Raw genomic sequence first — 22,992 nt, 5'->3', positions numbered from 1 at the left:
AGATACTTCTAATATTAATTATGTCCCTTGGTGACAAATGTAGGAACATTTGGATTGGTACTGATTTAGAAATCTTAAAAATAAACTATAGAATTTATCTCTATAAACTGTATGAGTTTATCTGCTAACTGTGATGAAAATATAATAATGATTCACATAGATTTCAGTTTTTTCTCTTTGAAAAGAACTGCTTATTAAAGGATGTGACTCTGCATTTAATTAGTTTTGTACCTGGAGTTATATAAACAAATTAGCCAGTTAGGTATTTGGTAGCCTTATATACATGTAAATATTTCATATAAAAATAAAGATTCTGAAAGACATTTGACCAAAAGAAATGTTATCCAGTGACTTTATCAAAACGTCCATGGCCCCTAACATTAAGGCTTATGTAAAAAGCCAATAATTTAGGTGTAGTTTTTAACTCTAATTATATTCTGACAGCATTTTCAATTGCCAAAGTATTCACATCTACCATGGTATCCCACTGGCAAAGTGTGCATGCTATTAATGACTACAGTAATGGATCTCTTAAACAAACTGTGAAATCAACTATTTCACATATACAATATGGTATAGGTTTGACACCGTGATACAAGTCATGATACTCCTGCAGATTTACAATGTTCATCAAGCACAAATGAAGATAATGTGATACCTTTTACAATGAGGCTGCCAGCGTTCTTTGCAGTTCCAAACTGATTTGTGGCTATGCATGTATATGATCCAGCATCTGACCTGGTAACATTATATATCTTGAGGCTGCCATCCTCCAAGAGAAACATTCTAAAAAGAAAATACATAATTAATGGAAGTAAGGCTCTTCAACATTGGTAAATCATAAGTGCTTATTTTTATTTTAAAACTTTACTAAAATCATGGGTATATGTGATAATATGAATTGATTCCTTTCCTATTATTCTGTTCTTCATTGTGAGCTATCTCTATGTCTACATATTACAGTAAATGGCGTTTGCTTTTATTCTGACACAATATTGATAATTATCATTCTATAATTTGAATTATCATTGTTGATTTCAAAGCATATTAAAAATAAAATCAGTGCTTGATAGTATAATGTCAAGTTGCTTGATGAATAAGAAATGCAACTATATACTGTGTATTTTCCAAAGTCAACTCACTGGTGAAAATTGAACTTGGCCTAGGAGAAACACAAGCTGATTTTCACAATTAGTCTGTGTCTTTTTAAACGTGGTCTGTCTTAGCATTTTTTGTGGCCACACAACAGGATGTTGAACCATGACAGTATTTGCCAGTGCTGATGAGTTGAAGAAACTGTCCATATGGTTCCATGGCCAGAGGGCCATGCTTATTATGTGGCCTATCCCATCAAAAAGAAGAAGAAAGTAGTAGAAAGACTAAGGCTTCATGGGTTAATTATGAATTAATATTAATATTACTAAAAGATAGAGTACGCAAAGGAGGTTTATCTGCCAAAGAAGTTCCCATCTTTCATAATATAATCCATATTAAATTTTCTCTGAAACTCTAGCATAGTCTAAAGCACAATGCCACTGAAATCAGAAAAAAAAAAAAAAAAAACGAGGTTTGTTCCCTGAAAAATTCACCATCAAATGTAACACGAAGAGACCGAAAAAATGTAAAAACAAAAGGATTTGTCCAATTTTAGACTACCATATTTTATATCTTACAAATGTAGTTACCAACTTTTTAAAAACGTTAGTAGGTAGGATTGTATCAAAATAAGTGACAACATACTAATTTTTAACAACAGTTTTAAAGGCAAGAAAGGCTAGACAATTTGCATGCATGCCGTATCCATTAACAATAACAAAATAGTATTTGCTGCATTGCAAACATATCATTGTTTCTAATATATGTATAACACGAAATGTAGCTAATATAATTAATTACTCAATTTGAAACACAGAGAATACAAGCCAACTACAATTTGTATGAAGCCAGCTTCTGACATTGGATTTATTATTAATAAAAGATTCCAAATTCTGTTATCAATGAGTGGAAGGAGCCACATCTGAATTTAGAATTTTCCATGGCATGTAATCAGATTTTTTAAAGTCATTATCTTAGAGTATTCCCCAATAGCAGACATGTAATGTCTTATTTAATTTCTGAGATGTCTAGTGTACTAGATCCCAATTTACATAAACAATTGAATTACGCCATTATTGACAGAGTAACAAAACTATTCTATTATGCAGCAAACCCGGGCCAAATATAATTCTTTATCTGATTTCAATTAGTAGAGGTAAATGTGAAGAGGTAAATTAGAAGAGGTAAATGAGAAGCTTTTGGGTGCATCTACCCCTAACATTTAGAAATAACTAGGAATTTTGAACAACACAGAAACCTGGACTATTGGCCAATAAAAAAACACACGACAGAAATGATATGTCTACTGATATCTAAAGGCCACCAAGCAGATTTTCCAGCCACTAAGTCAATGCCAATGTTTATATTTCATATGATTTTTCACACAACTTCCAGAAAGGGATAATTCTTGTGTGCAGTGGTACCCTGAGTGTACTACCCCTTTCAGGCTCAGTAGGTCTTCAATGTTTGCTAAATTGAGTTGAAATTGCCATCATTGAGGCTGATTATTTCTTATGAAATTTTAATCAATACCTCAATATTTCTCAAGTGCTTACTACTGTTAGAGAGTAAAGTAAAAAAGTTAAAATCTGCCCTAGACTAACTAGCTAAGTAGCAGAGAATGCAATTATATCTAATTATCCTAGTACTCATGCTTTTTCCAGAGCCTTTACTTTGCCTTACGTTTAGTAAAACAATTCTGCATGTTAATTATATGGTCCAAGAAGTTTCAGCAGAGTCATCACTACATGCCCTAAAGATACTCCATGTGTTTACCCCTCAAAATGTGGTCTTATCCCAGACCTAATGAATCAAATTGCATTTTCACAAGACACCCTATGCACTGTAGTACATACAGTGACTCATATGTACAATAAAGTTGGAGAAGTATTGATCTATTTACTATTAAACTTTAATCTGAAAAATTTTTCTTTACTTCAAAGTAAGACTACATCTTGCTTATGATCTTATGAAAATAATTTATAAAAGAATAATAACATACATTTTAAATGTTTTATAAAATTAACCAAACTAGTAAACAAATTATGATTTATTAAAATAAACTTTAAAAATTCTCTGTTGATGTACAATATAGAAATTCAAAGATGTAATCATAACTAAAGATTTTATGGCATAACAAGCAGTACAGATATTTGAATGTATCACTTAGATTTCTCCCTTAATTATTAAGAGATATTAAAATATAGTAAAAAATTAATATAAACAGAATCAAACAACTTGATCATTGTCTCAATTTTATTAAGAAAAAAATTAAATAAAAACTATAAGATTAAGAATTTCCAGTTTTTTAACGTATCTAAACATGTCTTAACAGAAATGATTTAAAAAAAAACAAAAAGAAGGAACACTCAGTAAAGATCAAACTGTACCGAGCAATTGGCATTTTCAGATAAGGCAAAATGCATGTGTAAGAATTAACTGGAACATTTTAATTGATGCTTTTGGTAACATTCATAGAGAAAGACTGATTTTTTCCATTCTTCTGTTAGAATATACAAAAAAGATACTTTATCTCGAGGATTGGTAATAACATCTCAGTGAAAGATATTAAAATATTCTACCTTCATTTACTTCTCTGGCATTTAAAATAAAAAAACACACAGTCAGAAATAAAGATAAGCTTGGCTATCTGTAAAAAACAGGAAAACCTGATAACAAAAATAGAGATTTGCATGAATAATTTGTAAAAAGCATATAGTTAGAGGGAAAAAAGCAGAAGGTAATACCATGATTACATATATGCATATTATTATATGAGGATTTAAGGTTGAAGTTATACTACTAATCTACAATGAATAATAAAAATATGTATGGAAATTTGTGAGCACCATGAAATGATGGAAAGGCTTCCAAAAATTCAATAGCAGTTTAAATACATGATTGAAAGTGGAGCAATGTTAAGATATTTTTTCCTTCTTAATCAGCAAATACTTACTAAATGTCTACTGTGTTTGAAACAGTATGTTAGGTGTTACAATGGGGATGTGAACATAAAAAGTGTTAGATGTAAAAGGTACTCTTTTCCACATTAAAACTCATTGTTATGCATTTATGGAGGTTATGACTTATTATAGGGAGCTGACTCTGCACAGGCCCTCTAGTAAGTGTGTAATAAATGTTAACTCACTGAATGCTTAAGACAAACTTCTGGAATAGTTATTGTTTGCACCCATATTTTATAAATCAGGAAACAGGCATAAAGAGAAGCAATAAGTGACTCAAGGTACCCACTAGATGGCGGAGGGCTCAGATTCTAACCATACCTTTCTTTAGACCGGAAAACACTTATTTTAGCAAGTTCTCTTTCAGTTCATTTCCAAAACATGGTTTACTGATAGCAGAGTTACTAAAATCAGCATAAATGTAATCTATATGTGTATGTACATATGTGTGTGTGTGTGTATATATATATATATACACATATAATTTTATTTTTATAGAATGACCTTTAATATTGGAGATTTAAAATCTGACCTTCAGAGTCCAATAACTCTCTAAAATGTGATGGAACATTTGTGTGTGTACATGTATATGCATTTTCTCAAGATTCTTAGCTTATGTGGCATCTTAAAGGCAGGCTTAATATCCATTCCCCTGCTATGGAAGAGAGTTTTCACCATAAGTATCTTAACACGTGAGGCACTAATGATGGTCATGCTAATACTAAGGATTTTTTTCTTCTTTTCTTGTGCCATCCTGTGCAATTATGGTGTAATTAGCAGAGTGGATAACAACGTGGGCTTTGAGGTCGAACTCCTTATGACTGAATCTGAATCCCAACATTTGATTTTTGTATTACTGGGCCAAGTTAATTAATGGCCCACGTCCTTGTTTTTTTATTCTGTTTTTTTTGTTGTTGTTGTTTGTTTTTTGTTTTTGTTTTTTGTCTATAGCATAGAAATACTAACATTACCTGTGTCAATAATTGATATAAATAGTTCAAAATGCTTAGCACGGTACCTGACTCCATTAGCAGTCAATAGGTAGGCTTTTAATGAACTGATTTCTCATCCTGCTTAAGAATGTAGGCACATCTACAACTCCATGAGGAATAAACAACAAGGAAAGAAGAAATTGTTTTATCACACTGCATTTTGAACAAAGAGGCCTAACTACTATATACTGGGCTTTTTGAAAGGAGTCTAATGCCAGCAAAACTGTGCTCAGCATTAAGTTTCACTGCTTCAAATCCTTCCTTGAATTCATGCAACCTCTTGTCTGTGTTCTTACCTACTTAATCTTTTTGATCTACAATGCTCTAATTTTTATTTTAGGAATGATGATGTGATTGTTGTGAAAGTTAAGTTAATTAAATGCTAGATATTAATCTAATTCTTATTCTTAGTTGATACTAATATTTGGTATTTTCTCTCCTCCAAGACTTCAGTTACTATTTCTGATTCTCACTCTGTTTGTTGCTCATGCCTAATGTCTTCTTAAAATTCTTGCCTATGGCTGGACTCAGAAGTATGTTTTGTGGCTTCAACTAGCTCCGGTTGTCAGTCCCTAGACTCTCCTTGGTTTTGGCATCACCAAATTCTGACATTTGACTTATGGTGTTGGTATGTTTCCTCCTTATTTCCTCAATAAGTTTAGTAATAACACCATTTCTCTCATGTCTTTATTCTCTAATATCCACCTAATTAGAATATTTTAACTGTTCACACAATTTAATAGAAAAATTTTCCCCAAATTACCAAACCTCAGTATTCTGTTCAGATAACTAAATCACAGGTTACAGCATTTGCATTTAAAATGTTCTGTAAAATTAGAATTTAAAGGCATTTACATGTGTAGATATAGTATGACCATTCAACCAATAGAAAAATTAATAGTGTTTGTATTGTACCATGCTATTCCTCTAATTCATTATGGGTCAAAATTCAGAAGAACAAGCTGTGTCTGACAGTTAAGTGACACTGGGTAGATTTTATAGTGGCTTTAGAATATAGAACATGCACGAAACGAAGCCAATAACATAAAAACATTTCAAGGTTAACTGATAAGTTGAAGGCAGACTTCTTAGAGCAGTTGAACATGCAACATTTTAATCTTCCCACTGTCAGGGAAGGTAGGTAGTATACACAGAAAACAAAAGTAAAAGATGTTCTACCCTTTTGCCTGATTTTATACCTATTACCTTCTACTTGATGGGTCATGATGAATAGAACACCAGAAAGGAGAAGGATCACATCAAATCCACTTGGAAGGCTTCTTTACGTGCAGCATGTGCATCAAATTTTGTGTTATTTTAAGGAATTACATCAAGACTAAAGCAGAATGTTTTTACCCTGTTTTCCTGGTGTATTAGTCCATTTAGTGTTGCTATATCAGACTACCTGAGATTGAGTAATTTATAAAGAAAAATGGTTTATTTGGCTCATGATTCTGGTGGCTGGAAGGTTCACGGTTGGGCAGCTGCAGCTAGTGAGGTCCTCAGGCTGCTTCGACTCATGGCAAAAAGCAGAAAGAAACTGGTGTGTGCAAAGAGGTCACATAGCAAGAGGGGAAGCAAGAGAGAGAAAGACTGAGGAAGCCAGACTCTTTTTAAAATGCTCTCTAGCAGGAACAAATCTATTCTCAAGAGAGCAAGAACTCACTCACCCCAGAGGGAGGGCATTAATCTATTAAGGAGAGATCTGTCCCCAAGGCCCAAACAGGCTCCACCTCCCAAAATTGCCACATGGAGGATAAAATTTCAACATGAGTTTTAGTGGGGACAATCCATATCCAAACCATAGCACCTGCATTTCATGAACTAATACCTGTTCATAATTATTTCAATACAGTAGAGATTAACATTCACATCCGTTTTTGTCACTACAGCAAATCTAATATCTACAGAATACTTAATTTATTTACATATAGAAAACAGATCTGTACATGTAGATTCCAAGGTGTAAATAGAAAATAAGGAATGCTCTAGATTTTTTGTTTGATATCAGCCATAACTTAGTGCAAAGTTTGAGGACAAAGAGGATTAGAAATAGCTAAATTTCTTAAACTAAAAAAAAAAAAAATTGGGTCATTGGGCAATTATAATTTCTTATTGCTGAAACTAGAGCAATACTGCTATTTTTATAGTTAGATGATTAACTGGAGTATTGCTTCCAGTTCTGTCTAAAGATAATGCTGTAGACCATGAAATTTTAATTGACTCTCTAATTTTACTGATATTTGGAAATTGTAAAATTGATTTGATTAAAATGAGTTAGATAAGAAGTAGAAATGTGGGTATAAATTCTTCCTGTTCACAATTTAAGTTTTAGGTAAAATCTCCCACTGGAATCTATTTTAGATCAAATACTGATATTGTGGTAAAATGTCCCACCAGAATCTGTTTTAGATCAAACATTAATATTGAATTTTAATGATTTTTCACCTGATTATTATACTTAGGGTGTAATATCTATGTTAATCTCACTGTTATTTAATAAGCTATCTTTTAAAAATTTCTTATTTTAACAAATCACATAAGAAGTCAATCTACAAACAAGTAAATTACAAAGTTTGCTCATTTAAATCAAAATAAAAGTTGTCCTTTCCATCGTTTCATGTCAATAACTTTAATTACAAGTAATTGTATGGCTGGGCATGGTGGTTCATGCCTGTAATCCCAGCACACTGGGAAGCCAAGGTGGGTGAATCACTTGAGGTCAGGAGTTTGAGACCAGACTGGCCAATATGGTGAAACCCCATCTGTACTGAAAATACAAAAATTAGCCGGGTATGGTAGTTTGTGCCTGTAATTCCAGCTACTCAGGAGGTTGAGGTGGGAGAATTACTTGAGCCCAGGAGGTGGAGGTTGCAGTAGGCCAAGATGGTGCCACTGCACTACACAGCCTGGTGGACTGAGACCCTGTCTCAAAAAAAAAAAAAGAAAAAAGTAATTGTACATAAGTAGTTATACACAAAAATATATCTGATACCCTTGTCCAGACAAAATTCAAAGATTTAATCAATGGATTAAGGAAAACCTAATTTATCATTCCTTATAAGATCATCAATGTAGTAAAAATGAAAAAAAGCAAAAGAGATAGACATGAAGTGAACACGAAGTACTATCTCAAGAGAGACAGGATCGAGGGAAGAGAGGAAAAAATCTAAATCTGGCCACTGTACCAAATAATGTAGATCGCATTTGCCGCAAAGCACATGCACAGACAATTGTTCATCAGTTCTGAACAAGAGGAAAGACATATCGAAAAATTCAGGAAATTTTATAGAAAGGACTGTTAAATACCATATTCATCTATTTTATTTTGTCTGACTTTGGGGAAAGAACACAAATATTTATTTTCAGGGAAGAGTTGTGTGAGTCCCAAAGAGGAAAGAAATGTTTATAATTTGCAAATCTTTCTTTGAGTACCCTCCTTCACAGAACCAGCCAGACGAAAGCCTAAACTCTCTTCTCCTCATATCTAGCAGAGGTTTTGCTCTCCAATCTGCTTGTCTGAATCCCATTCACCCTCGAAAACCTATTTTGATTCCCAGTGCTTCAGACACACCTTATGAATCTTTTCGGTTCTCTCAGTTCCACTGACTGTCAAAGGTTCAGGTAATGCAGCTCTACCAGCAAAGGGGCAGTTAGTAAATAAATCCCTTTGTCTTTCCTTCCACAGACTGTTCCCAAGTGGTTTCTCTCTACAGCCTGTCCAGAAGCAACCTATGTGGCTGACAACCTAAGATGCCAAGCTACCAGTGATGTGCCTGTGGCTTGAAGTGAGGCAGCAGCTGTGCAGTAAGATACAATCATCCATTGCGTCCCTGCAAGTGGACCTCCCTGAGAAGCAGAACTGAGCACTGTTTCCTGGGGAACCCCACCAGGGTATACAGCTTTCTCTAACACACCCTTCTCCAATCACTACAGTTCACGATACGCTCTTTCTCCCCACATCGAAAAACTGTGAGCCAGGGAGATTCAATAACTAACTTAACCACAGCCCTGAAAAAGGTCTTCTGATATGGAGTCAGTGTTTTGGCTACTGAGTCACTGTCTAAATCATTTTACTGTCTTGTATTTTTAATTTTCTTTTTAGATAAGTTTTTGTTCTCCAAATATGCTGTAAAAGCTAAGGTTTGTTTGAGGCGGGTGATATAGGGATTATAAGACCATGGACTCTAAAGTCAGATCACTTTGAATATGTGCCTGAGTTTCCCTTTTTGGCCATGTTAATTTAGGAGCAGTTGCTTGATTTCTATGCCAACTTTATATAGAATGGAGATTGAGTAGTAATAACATCATCATCTTGTTTTGAGAATTCAATGCATTATGCTATATATATATATAGAGAGAGAGAGAGAGAGAGCCTAGAGCATAATGGGTGTCCCAAGATAGTAGCTAACATTCTTTATTTGTTTATATTCTCCAGGATGTCCAACAATTAGCAGGAACTTAATAAATATGCATTTTTCTGATTGCATTTACTGTTAAATATTCAGTCTTTTCTTTCTATATCCAGATGTATATTTGTCAATATTATCAATAAATTCAGTCCCCTAACAGAAAGCGATTTAGTCAAATAACCACCTTGTTTATAAGTATAAATAAGGAGCATAAACTTTATACTTATAAACAATGTGGTTATTTAATAATTGAAGTGACTTTCTATTAGTCTGCTGATGCCCCTTAAAGCAGTACAAAAGTTGATGCAAAGAAATGATGGAGTTGGCCTTTGAACAATGCAGTGGTTGGGGTGCCAACTTTCTCACAGAGTTGAAACTCCACCTGTAACTTTTGACTCCCCAAAATTAACTACTAATAGTCTCCAATTGACCAGAAGCCTTACTGATAACATAAATAGTCCATGAACAAGTTTTGTATGTTATATGCATTATACAATGTATTTTTACAATAAAGTCAGCTAGAGAAGATAACATGTTACTAACAAAAGCATAAGGAAGAGAAAATATATTTACAGTTTATTACATGGAAGTGAATCATAATAAAGTTCTTCATCATCTTGACATTGAGTAGGCTGAGAAGAAGGAGGAAGAGGAGGGGTCTGGTCTCACTGTCTTAGGAGTGGCAAAGGTGAAAGAATTGGAGGAGGTGAAAGGAGAGGCTGGAGAGGCAGGCACACTCAGTATAACTTTTAATGAAAACAACTCAAGTATAAATAGACCTGCACGGTTCAATCCCCATTGTCCAAGGGTCAACTCTACATTCAAATCACTAGGATAAGAGTCGGTGTATAAAACAAATCTTAATCATTCTTTTGTTCAGTTCTGATCATGAAACTAAAGGGTATAATACAAGCCAGAGTAAAATTTTTTTAATTATTATGACAATATAGACCCTGTTTATTGGTTCCTAAACATTCACTGACTCACAGAATTGTTGCAGTAAGACCTCTAGTATTTTTTTTAGTCGCTGTCCTAGCTCCAGGCAAAAACTAGTGTTGCTTTGGGCACCTGTATCGAGTTATATTAGGCATAGTGTAATTAAATCTATATGGGCAGCAGGAAGAGGGAAAGAAAAGGAAACAAAAATGAAAACCTATATGAAGTGTCATCATAAACAGGTAACAAATAAATCCAATTTGCTATGTTTTGCTGGAAAGTAGATGCTTATAAAAGAAATAGGCCAGGCAGGGTGGCTCACACCTTTAATCCCAACACTTGGGAGGTCAAAGTGGGCAGATCACTAGGTCAGGAGTTCGAGACCAGCCTGGACAACATGGTGAAACCCCTTCTCTACTCAAAATACAAAAATTAGCCAGGCGTGGTGGCGCTTGCCTGTAATCCCAGCTATTCCAGAGGCTGATGCATGAAAATTGCTTGAACCCAGAAGGTGGAGGTTGCAGTGAGCCGAACTCAAGCCTGGGTGAAAGAGTGAGACTCCACCACAAACAAACAAACAAACAAAAGAAATAGACCTGAGTAATTTTATGTTACTTGTTTTTGCAACTCTCAACAAAATCTAGAAATACATATTTTTAACATTAAATAGCTAAGGATATACTTCTCATTAACTGATTTTTCAAGGATGATTCAGGGTCTTAGGTAGTTAACTGAAAGGGTTTTATCAGCAAATAGTTGTTCAGAAGGGTTATCTAGATATTAGAAATAGACTCAAATACATTTTAATTTAAATGAGAATGTTACTGGTACCAGTTTCTACTTTTTCAGAATTCCTAGTGTCTGTAATTGTGTTTACAACTAGTGTGTAATTACTGGAGTGAACAAATGATTCAATCTTAAGTCTTTGGATCAACTATCTTAAACTCCAAAGAAGAAAGCAAGCATCAAATATTCAGACTTCTAAATTTATCAAAATGTGTCTCCTTGTTTAATATGCACAAATAATTGAAGTGTCATCTTTGTAGTGGCTGACACAACACAGACAGATTCAGGGTGACTGAATTATGGCACAAATTAGGAGATGGTAGGTAAGAGCAGTTGCTAAATAACGTAATTATTTGGTTCCATGATGTGTCTTTATTCTGATGGCATGCCAGAGTGTGTTGCTATGCTGACTCCCATAAAATGTTAAGGAAATACAATTTAACATTAATAAAACAGCATCAGATGGAAAGCCTAACTAAATTAATCCAGTGAAATAGGCCAAAGAGAAATATTTATCTCTTCAGTAGAAAAAGGGAAAGATAAAGTGTCTCCATTCGTTGCAGCATTTTGGGATGCCTGAGAAAACACAAAAGATAATTAATACAGATTCATATGCTAACATGCCTTACAGCCCAAGTAAATCAAAAGAAAAGATGAGAAAGTACGAAGTTGGCAAAGGATACAAAAATTTGTGAATGCAGGACTTTAAAGAAACAAATTAAAACAAAACAAAACAAAACAAAACAAAAAAAACAAAAACAACAAACTATGCTCCCAAAGTAACTAGAGGAGAACCAATTGAAAATACAGTGGAGGAGAGAGTTATGCAGAACATAATGGAGAATTCTGAACATTGTGAGGACATTCTGGCTATGCTATTATTACATTTATGACTATGAACCTATTGTGTGATTTCCTCAGGGCTTTGAAGTTTTATAAATGTAAAGTTGTTTCTGCTGAAAACTTTGGGATAGACAGATGAGATTCAAGTCAGATGACCTTAAACTAGCAATTTGAACCTTAAGGTTCTCAGCTTCCTTCACATATAAAAAGGCAAGAGAACGGGATTGGAACACTAATGATTATTAATCTTTTCACTCCAGCTCCCTGTAATCTGGTGATTTCAGGACATGAGTGTCTGAAAACTTGAGTATCAAGATTGAACACGGTTTTGAAAGTGAAGGGTGCTAGCGGAATTTCTAATCCTGGATTCCCTTTGGCTACTGAATTATAGTATTCCTCAGAGTCTACAAAACTAGGTTTACAAAAGTGGCTGAGGATAGGGGACCAAACTGGGTATGACACTTTGTCTGCTAACTTTAATTCTTTCTTCTTAGTTATAATATACAGTTTTATGCCTATTTTAATTCCTTTGTGGAGCTTAGCGACTTTATACCTGTTTATTGAATTTGCATATCTATCTCTCCATGTCATCAAAAATTACATTGTATGTTACATTAAAAATCCAATCAGTCGGCCGGGAGCAGTGGCTCATGCCTGTAATCCCAGCACTTTGGGAGGCCGAAGCGGGCGGATCACGACGTCAGGAGATCGAGACCATCCTGGCTAACACGGTGAAACCCCGTCTCTACTAAAAAATAGAAAAAATTAGCTGGGCCTGGTGGCGGACACCTGTAAGTCCCAATAACTCGGGAGGCTGAGGCAGGAGAATGGCGTGAACCTGGGAGGCAGAGCTTACAGTGAGCCGAGATCGCGCCACTGCACTCCAGCCTGGGCAACAGATCGAGACTCCGTCTCAAAAAAATAAAAAATAAATAAATAAAATAAAAAATAAAAAATAAAAAAATCCAATCAGTCTTTCGAACACTGTGTATTCAGTATGCTGTGCCACTGAAAGGACTGATTTTTTTTGTATTGATGTGAATAAATAAGACTCCCATCTTTCAGTATTTGGACAACATGTTGATTTATTCTATACCTTTTAGCGACATAAAGATAGAGCTTTACCTTGCATATCATTATTTGCAGAAGTTTTTTTAGTATAACTGCGAAGAAACAAAAAAAATGTGTATATTGTGAAGGACTGCCTTTAGTTCCACAGATGGACACTATAATTCACCAGAAATCTAATTAAAATCCTGCAGTGTGATGTTTAAGATTATACAAGGCTTTGGAGTCAGATCTTCTCAGAACTGAATGTTTTTCTGTCACTTACTGGTTGCAGTATGATACTTAACTTCTCTAAGCCTTAGTTTTACTCATTTAAAAATATGAATAAATGCCTCATGTAGGTATGTTGTAAAAATTCAATGAAATGATGTATCAAATATCTTAACACATTATCTGCCCTTGATGGATACCATATAAATGGATATATCTTCATCATTATTATTCTTATATAGTGAAACTCAGGGTTAAATATGGGGACGATAGATTTCTGGCTGTATTTGGTTAATTTAATTGGAGACAGAATTAAAATATATGTTATTAGGTACATCCAAGCATTCCTTGAGTAGTTGAAGAGTCAATTCTTGGATGCTTCACAAAATGATTTGAGTCTCCTTTACTGCATTTAGAGGACTCATGGGAGAAGTGTGTCTTGTACTGAGGAAGGGAAATCTGTACCCAAAATTCTGAAATGACACCAAGTCTGGATACCAAATACAGAGTAAGACAGTTGCATAATAAGCCTGTACCTCCTACTTTTCTCTTCCAGGAAAAATTTTCACTCACTCTTCAACTGCCAGCTCAGTTACCTCCAACCTGTTGAAGCCTTTCTAGACTCCTGTAAGCCAAGTTAGTGAATTGCCCTCATTCTCTTCACGTTCACCACGTGTTAGTGGTGACACATACCCCAGTGTCTCGGAGCTGTGGACTTGTCTGTCTTCCCCAGGAGACTCTGAGCTCATTCAAATGTTTAAACCCAGAATCTTTCACAAGGCCTGTCAAATTGGTTTGCCACTGTACTTATAAATATATGAATAGTTTGACAAGCCACACTTGAGACTCACATTTGTCACTTCAAATTAGTAGTCCTCAAACTATGCTCCCTGGAGAGCTAGGGGATTTCTAGGGCACACCATGGAGCTTTAGGATGAGAGGAAATGAAGAGGGCATTGAGTGGGGTTCTGGTTCTCCCTCCAGGACATTAGCCAGATTAGTGCAATTTTATCTGTGGTATGAAAGGTTTTCTTACATAAATTTAATTTGAAAAAAAATTTTTTAAAGTTCTACTATGGAAAAAAAGAAAAATAAAATTGAAAAATTCTAGTCAGTGGCTAAGAAAAGAAAAAGTGCTCTGACAGCTTCACTGCTTGTTTAGAAGATATTAACAAGACTGACTTCTACATTGTTACTCCAGCTTTTATTTCTTCACCTGGATTGTCATAGACAGCAATTCTCTTTCTAATGATGTATTTATTTATTTTTTAAATACACTCACTGGCATTAGAAGGTGTGGGTGTAACAAATATCTGTCATCAACCATTTTCTTTTTAAGTAAATGTAAAAGGACATTATACTTTAAAATATATCAAGTAACCACTTCATTTCTCAAAAATCAAACCAAGAACAAAGGTCATTTGTACAAATTACATGAATAATTGACCTTTTCTGTCTATAAAATTATTGCTGTTGAATATTTATGTACAATTTTGAAGATACAAATGTCACTCAGAAATTAGAAGCAAGAGGTAAAAGTAAGTAGACAACATTCTAGAGCCAATTATATTCATATTTTCAAAAAGTGAGATAACTAAGGATTTACATCTCTTCAACAGTGAAATAGAATGAACGGCTGAACTGTTAGGATAGGAAGCAAAGTTCTAGGGTGGAACAGAGATAAAATGAAGCACATTTCTATTTAAGCCGATATGTATGTACCAAACCAGTGCTCCTCTAGGTGGTATTCAACAACTTCAGCCTCTCTTGAAGGCAGAGGGAGTGAACTTACACAAATTCAGATTCCTTAACCTATTCCACACCTACTAAATCAAAATCATGGCCACGGCTCTGCATTTTCCACAAGGTTCTTATGGTGTATGATCAAATTTGAAACTGATATAGCAGCCCATGAATTCACAGCCACTCTACAAGGAAGCCTACCCATTTTCTGTTGTAAGATACTGTTTAAGAATTTATAAGATGTTATTTATTTTGTGAAACTTCTTTGCTTTCTCCTATTTACCCTTGGTTGAAAGCCACAGGATGTCATTACCCATCACGAAAACATAGGAGAGGGACTACAGCAGTAATAGACCAACACAAGGTAGCGGGGTAAAACAGCACACATCGGCTTATGCAGGCTGGATTTAAAGGCAGGATTTATATCTTTAATGAACCGGAGCTTTTTCAGACCATTGCAGTCGGGTGGTTCTGCAGGCACTGTGTGAAAGGTGAGTGCCCCAGACCAGTGGAGGTCAGTGGGGATAAAGAAAGGAGAATTGGATGGCAAGAGGGGAAAATGAAAACAAGACTGACAGGGGCACACACAGGATTTTAGCTTGTTACATTTTCATGTGACACAGGCAAGACTATCAGATGGCTCTTGACATCTTCAACATGTATTCCCTTGGAAAGACTCACCTTAACAAGGCTCTCAGGAGTTGAGTACGAACGATTTAAAATTTTATTACAAAGAGGCAGCACAGAAGGGAGATTGTAATAAGCCTAGCATTATGCAGACTGTCATTCTTCCTTAAATATGGGAACATATGGTTCATTTGCCTATTTGATACTCATGCTACCTGATGTACTAAGCACTATTACATTAAGTAGTTGGTGATACAAAATAAAATTAAGTTATTTGCTTGTTCCATTAGGAAGCTCTGCAAAGAGAAGGAAGGGATAGAGAAGCCTGCTTTGCAGTTACTGCATAATGGTTAATGTTGCCTTGAAAAGGCATGTGCAACGGAGATATTTTATTAAGACTGAGCACTTGCAGGTAAAGGCAAAAGCAAAAGGAACAGCAATAATTTAGAAGGTAGATATTGTAAAATATATAGAGAAGTGTCAGACAGGGAGGAAAGATCATATAATTGGCTGTCTTGCATTCAGGCAGCCAGAATCCCGTTAGCTGGTGCCTCCACAAGATAAGATGATCGGAAAAAAACCTCCAATAAGAAAATGTAATGGTAGCTAAGTATTGGGCAATGGCTGTGTAACTAGAAGAAATGCTTTGTCTATATGACTTAGCTATGAGAAGAATAAAGACAAACTAATTTTTTTCTGTTCCTTTTCTGTGTCAGGCATTATGTGAACGGTTTTCAAACAAGTCTTCCCAAGGGGACCTTTGTACGCATGAAGAAATGAAAGATCCAGTGACTTGCTCAATAACTAGAACTTCTTTCTTGTCACAGGAAATTCCTGCTCCTTTCTCTCATTGTTCTTTCTCCGTCATTTCCTTCTCTCTTACTTTGGCTTCCTTCTCCCGCTTTCCACGTTCCCTACCATCTTTACACCTTCCTTGTGTAGTTCTCACACGATGGAATAGGGTGCCCAAGAGGAAGGTGTCTGGGCATTGTGGAGCCAGGCAGGTGGAAGTGCAGTGGATCTGCTCTAAATTTGAGGTTTGAAGGCAAAAATATTGAAGAAGCACCACTTGTTCAATAATTGAATAAGATTCCAATTCACCTAATGGGTTCACTCTTTCCTACCAGGTACATGCATTTGCCAAGTGCCCAGGGCCACACAGGTTTTAACAGCAGCATTATTATAGGATAAATCACACAGAATGCATGATTTGATAACACCTGTCTGCAAATATATATACTTGGGGTAAGCAGGTAAAGGTAATGGAATTGGTTCCCAGAGAGTCCAGCTGTCCGCTTATTTCAGTTCTGGGGAATATGATCACATTCTGAAATCAATTGCCAAGGGGTAGAATCGTTATAATTGAGTTAGTTTGATTCTCTGTAAATTTTAAAATGCTTTTGTATTTAACTTTTTGAGATTACTAGGTTAAAAATGATATGAATTTAATCATATAATCGGTGACAACTGTGATCCTGAGAAATATATCTGAATAGGAAAAAAAAATGTGCTTTAATGTTCTGAGATATGTAAAGTGCCTGGTACACCATCTAGCATATAGAAAGGGCTTAAAGTGGTTATCAGCATTATTAACGAGAATTTTTCTGACTTTTAGCTGAATTTTATTTTATTTAATTTATTTAATTTTAAGAAATCAGGACAAAGTACAGTAGACGTTTTTTAGGAAAATGGGAGAAAATACTGTCAATTACTTGTAGATTCAGTTTTTTTGTTTGTTTGTTTTTTGAAACAGGGTCTCCCTCTGTTACCCAGGCTGGAGTGCAGTGGCACAATCATGGCTCACTGTAGCCTCAACATCCTGGGCTCAAGTTATTCTCCCACTTCAACACCCCCACATCTCAACCATTAGCTGGCACCACAGGGTTGTGCCACCATGTCCCAGCTCATTTCATTTTTTTCTTTTTTTGCAGAGACATGGTCTTAATATGTTGCCCAGGCTGGTCTCGAACTCCTGAGCTCAAGCCGTCCTTCTACCTTGGCCTCCCAAAGTGCTGGGATTATAGGTATGAGCCACTGCACTCGACCAGATTCAATTGTATAATACTATTCTTCCAGTAATAGGACCAAATTGCTTTTCTCCATCTCTTTGTTTTTATTGTTGCTAGCTTGTATGTCTACTATGAGCAAATCCCAGGTAATTCAGGCATTGTATTTAACGCTGCCTGTCAGAGAACAGCATTGAACTGTCTCTCCTGTGGGGTAACATTTCCTATTAAATTCAGGAGGTGATTCCTGAATAGGTGGCCAGCAGTCACTGGGCATAAGGAGACAAATCTAGGACTTTGATTTCTGTCAGTTCACTTGCTAAGTAGATCCACAAGGAAAAAAAAGAAGTGATTAATCAAACTTAGCAGATGTGGAATTGATTCCCTCAGTTGCCTGAGAATGCCTTGCAGAGATAAACTTAATCTGTATTCATCCTGATTTTCCATGGTTGTTCCTTGATTGCCAGAGGTAAACACGCACAACTGGGATATGCATACAAGTTACGATGACAGCAATAAATACATCCAATGTAGCAGTGTGTGTACAGCTCACCTGTCTTTCCACACACACTATTTGAGTCTCATATAACCTCACCAGAGAGACAAGTACTATTTTCTCTGAAATGAACCAATTGAGAACCTGTGAAGTTAAAGGACTTGCTAGAAGTTATCAACTAAGAAGTAGAATCGGGACTTTAACCCATATCTTTGACTTCAAATAGCTTTAAAGAAAAACATTATCATAAGAAAGGGCAAGAAGCATGTTATATGTCATGCGGCTATCTGGCTTAACATTTTATCCCCAGCACCCAATTAGGTTATAATAGGTGTTCAGCAAATATTTGCAAAATGAATGAAGGAATTAATAAATGAATAATCATACCATCGGTCTATTAATTATTAAAAATTTTGGCTTAGCTGAAAAATCTCTAAAGTTAGTTAAACAAATTAAATTTTAACTTTTATTAATTTAGCAACACATAAAATATTTATTGAATGGGTGCTATATTCCAGGTTTGTGGTGGATGCTAGGCCTATAACGGTGAATTAAAGGATGGTGCTTGGTGCCTTCATGGAGCTTACAGCCTAGCTGATAGGGCTCTCTGTAAACTCTGAATCCATCCAACCGAATCATTTTAGCTGTTTTGACAGTTCACAGCAATTGCCATGTTTGGCTCAGTCACTTGGTCACCCAAGCAAATCATTAAAACATATATAAAGTTATAACTAAGATAGAACTTTCAATTTCAACCTCCTGGGCTACAGTTTGCTATTGATTTCTAAAATGTAATCTCTGTGCAAGCAGACACTACATGAATATAGTGTTTCGTATTTCTTAAAGTTGTTTTCATATTATTTCATCTTAAGATAAATCCAGGAAACAGTGGCCTAAAAAAAAAAAAAAAAAAAAAAAAAGGGGAGTCTAGCAATTTTACTCAAGGTCATGCCACTTATCAGTGATGGATCTGAGACCACAACCCGTGTTTTCTAATTCCCAGTGCTTCCTGGTTCTCCTGCAGGAATATGCCTTTTGCTTCTCTTCAATATAAGTGCTATTTCTAAACCACTGGTGGGTCTACAAAGAATGAGACAGATGCTGCATGACCATTCATTCCTAGCAGGAAACCAGGCAGTCTTCGGACTCTGTAATGCCATCTACCTATTTTTGGCTCAAGAAATACTTTTCTCCTCTGACGGGCTGCTATAAATATAGATCCTTGCTTTAGGAACAGAACTCTTAAAACAGCCAAGACTTCAGTTATGGCACATAGGCTAATAAGAAATATGTTCACTGTATTGAGAAATGTTACTTAATCTGAATTAACACATCAAATTACGTTGAATCATGTGACAACAGCCTTTCAAAAACGGAAGAGCTGAGCGTGTTCTCCATTATCCATAGAGAGGAAAAGACGTGAATACAGAGATGGAAGACTTGGCACCAAGTCTAAGCTTCTTCACTTACTAGCTGTGTGATGGAAGCTGTTTCAATTCATGTAAGACTAGAAGAAATTGTCAAAATATATATACTGCCACCCTTTTTTATAAGTCAGCAATTCAGTCTGATTACTTTGAATAGGTTTCTTTAGAGCCCTCTCAACCATCTCTAGGTAGTTATACTTTATTGGCTGCAAGAGTTAGTGACAATGAAATTTCAAAGTAGACAGTACCATATAGAAGTTTTATAACAGAAACTAAAAATGTGCATTTCCTCACATAGGTATTTCCAAGGTCAAGAACTAGAAACTATTTCTACTTGGAATCATTGTAAAATTTTGAACTTTTTTCTATATCTGACTCTTTCATTCTTTGTATATATACAACTGTGTCATGTTTTAACAGAGGTATGAGATGGTAGAAGTGATATATATCTATATATATAGCTATTTGAGTGAAATAATCTGTCCGGTGTGGCATTAAAAAATGTGTACTGGGCTCAGTGTTCTGTGTTTGAGTTTAGGATTTTGCACTGTAAATTCAGAAAATGGGCTACAGTATCTCTAGTGCTCCTTTCAAATATAGCATTGAACAGTGTGTGTACACATGCAATAACCCTTGCATTTGTAATCAGATCTAAAGATAAATTGCCCAGTCAGCCTTTATGCACAATACTCTGTCCCTGACTCCTAATATATTTAATTTTGTTTGCTTTGGAAATCTGATGCCAATTCCTAAATACCCATCTACCCACACATACATTCATACGTACATACTCAATCAAATAAACTTCTTTATGTATTCAAATATAAGAAAACATGTTTTGTGAAATTAATTGCTATTTTAATATTGTCTTCACCAAAGGCTTTCTTTAATATTGTCTTCTTAAAGGCATGACAATTTGAAATCTAAATGTAACTACTTTGCTAGGAGTTAGGATCTGTTCTGTCAACATTCTTGAAAGAGAAGAGGGGATTCTGATCAGGGAAAAAAGAATTTGGCTACCATCTAATGGTGCGGACCAAAGATGTAGAAGAAATAATCAACCTTGGTCCTGAACAGGCTTGAAGAAACCATTTGAATTTCTCTCCTCTTTTAGGAAAATGAAGTACTTCTAATTCATTTTATATATGAAGGTCTATAGAAGACAAATGACTTGCCCAACGTAATGCTCTCAATAGGGTGCAGGCTGAAATCTTTTTAGTATATCACACCACATCTATAGTAAACAGCAGTGCCCCTTCTTGCCCTTCCTGCTTCCTCTCTTTCTTTCTTTCCCCCTCTTTCCCTTCCTTCCTTCCCTCCCTCCTTCATTCCTTGCTCCTTCCTTCTTTCCCTCCTTCCTTCCTTCCTTCCTTCCTTCCTTCCTTCCTTCCTTCCTTCCTTCCTTTCTTCCTTCCTTCCTTCCTCTCTTTCTTTCTTTTTTATCACTACTCTAATTTTTTACCTCGATCTGTTTGGAAGTCCCATGATAAGACTATAAAAAAAGCAATAGGCCAACACAAACAGAAGCATAGATGCTGTTTTTCTCAACAAACAGCTTGAAGCCATGCACTTCATAAAGCCAGTCAGATCAGATGGCAACAAAAGAAGGGACAGGCTAGAAAGTGTGCAGGACATAGACTCATGGAGTTGACTGTGCGACCTTTTGAAAATTACTGCTCAGTGTAATCTCTACCAGGTGGAGATGTAGTGACTGTAATTACTACATTCTGCTACAGCTCAATTATTTTCAACTTTTAAGAATGCACAGTCAGGAGATTGTTTGTTTGTATGTATGTATGTTTTCTTTTGTTAAGACCTGCAGTGAAACCCTAAAGCAATGAAAGGATAGAATGAAAGAATAATGTATAAATAGAACTCACAGGGTTCATTCCCTTAATCACAGAGAGACAATGCTGAACTGATACGACTATTAGTAACTGTGGTGAGGTTAAAATGACCCCAAATTTATTCTATATGGGGCAAAACAAAATAAAACAAAAACCTGAAAGGTTTTTAAAAAGCAATTTCCCTCGTGCTTTTTTTTTCTTATTATCTTAGCTTTTTTTTTTTTCTCATTATCTTAGCTTTACTCAAATTCTCCTCTTCCTTTTCTTTCTCATTCCCACATACTTTGCGTTTGGACCTTTAAAGGCTGTGGAAGGTAAATGTCATCATTCTGCTCTTTGGGTGAGTTACTTTATTAAATGAGTCACAGTTAATCAATTTGTCCAGACTCTCAGTACAAGGTGCTGTGTTTGATACTGCAGGATCTCTTATGTTTTTCTGTTCCACAGCAGTGTATTCAAACCTTGATTCGATTTTAGGAATGAATGCAGAAACATTTAAAAAGAATTCACAACTAAATCTGTTGGGAGCAAATCTCCCAGGCAATGCACACAGAAGAGACCCAACCTGAGTCAGGACAACAGGTTCCCTTTCACCTTTTCTTTCACCTTAGTTCTGAAGCACCTGTTCTTATGTCTTGAGGATTTCCCCAAGAACAGCCTTTCTGTAAAGCTGGCAACACCTTACATATTCACCCTTTTTGATTCATTCATTTATTCCACAGATATTTATTAAGTTTTGGTTCTGTGCCAAGGCACAGGACATACAAAGATAAATTTGACATAATTCCTGTCCTGGGAAAAGCTTTAGTCCAGGGATGTAAAGAAATGTAGAGAATAAAGAAAGAAAGAATGCCCTAGAATGGGGCTCTCTGGTGTACACCTCATTCTGTAAATGGAAAGGTTCTTCAAGGCAACAGTTATAACCATGAAGGGACTCTACACAAATCACAGAGACCCTGATTTTGTTTGTTTTAACCTGTTATCTTTCTTCATTGGTCGCAAATGAAATCTTGGGATTAGAAGTGATAAAATGATGTCCCTGCATTTTTTTTCTGGCATGGGAGATTCAACACCAGAATGCAGATTTCTAGCTTTCTCTGAAACACTGGAAGTTCTACAAACCTAGTTCTACTTTCCCACAAGACAACCAGAATTTGGAGTTGTGACTTTCCCTTTTAGTTATGGAACTCACTTTCTAGTCCTTCACAGTCATTTCTTCCGAGACTCACGATTGTCATTTTTTAACACACTTTAGTTGTCCTTTCTTTCACCTGGCTTTTTAACCTGTCTGTACTGGTATACATATAAGTCATGGAACATATGATGCTGAAGAAGAGCTCCTTGAACTAAAGGAACTATTTTTATATCTTTAACACAATGGCTCGTTCACATTAGGATTTAATAGCATATCTGATTATATAGTAACACATGTGAGTCATTAACAGAGAGCAGCATCTGTGGTCTAGTCACCTCATGTATATAAGGCTCTACAGTACAATAGAATAAAAGATATTACAAGTAGAGAAAAACATCTGCTTTTT

At 35.6% G+C, this 22,992-nt stretch overlaps 1 protein-coding gene across 7 annotated transcripts in view; it reads right to left on the bottom strand.

Annotated features, from left to right (window-relative positions):
* Window positions 1-22,992, bottom strand: part of CNTN6 (contactin 6) — a 308,540-nt gene that overhangs the window by 46,947 nt on the left and 238,601 nt on the right. For all 7 annotated transcript variants that reach the window (XM_005547638.5, XM_074033771.1, XM_005547637.5 and 4 more), the window contains one exon: window positions 659-786. In XM_005547638.5, coding sequence (XP_005547695.2) covers window positions 659-786 — 128 coding nt within the window. The remainder of the gene's footprint in view (window positions 1-658; window positions 787-22,992) is intronic.

The sequence above is a fragment of the Macaca fascicularis genome, chromosome 2 (genome assembly GCF_037993035.2).
Source record: "Macaca fascicularis isolate 582-1 chromosome 2, T2T-MFA8v1.1".
In the NCBI taxonomy this organism is placed as follows: domain Eukaryota; kingdom Metazoa; phylum Chordata; class Mammalia; order Primates; family Cercopithecidae; genus Macaca; species Macaca fascicularis.
The sequence above is the reverse complement of the archived record's forward strand: the minus strand, read 5'-3'. Positions and strand labels throughout refer to the sequence as shown.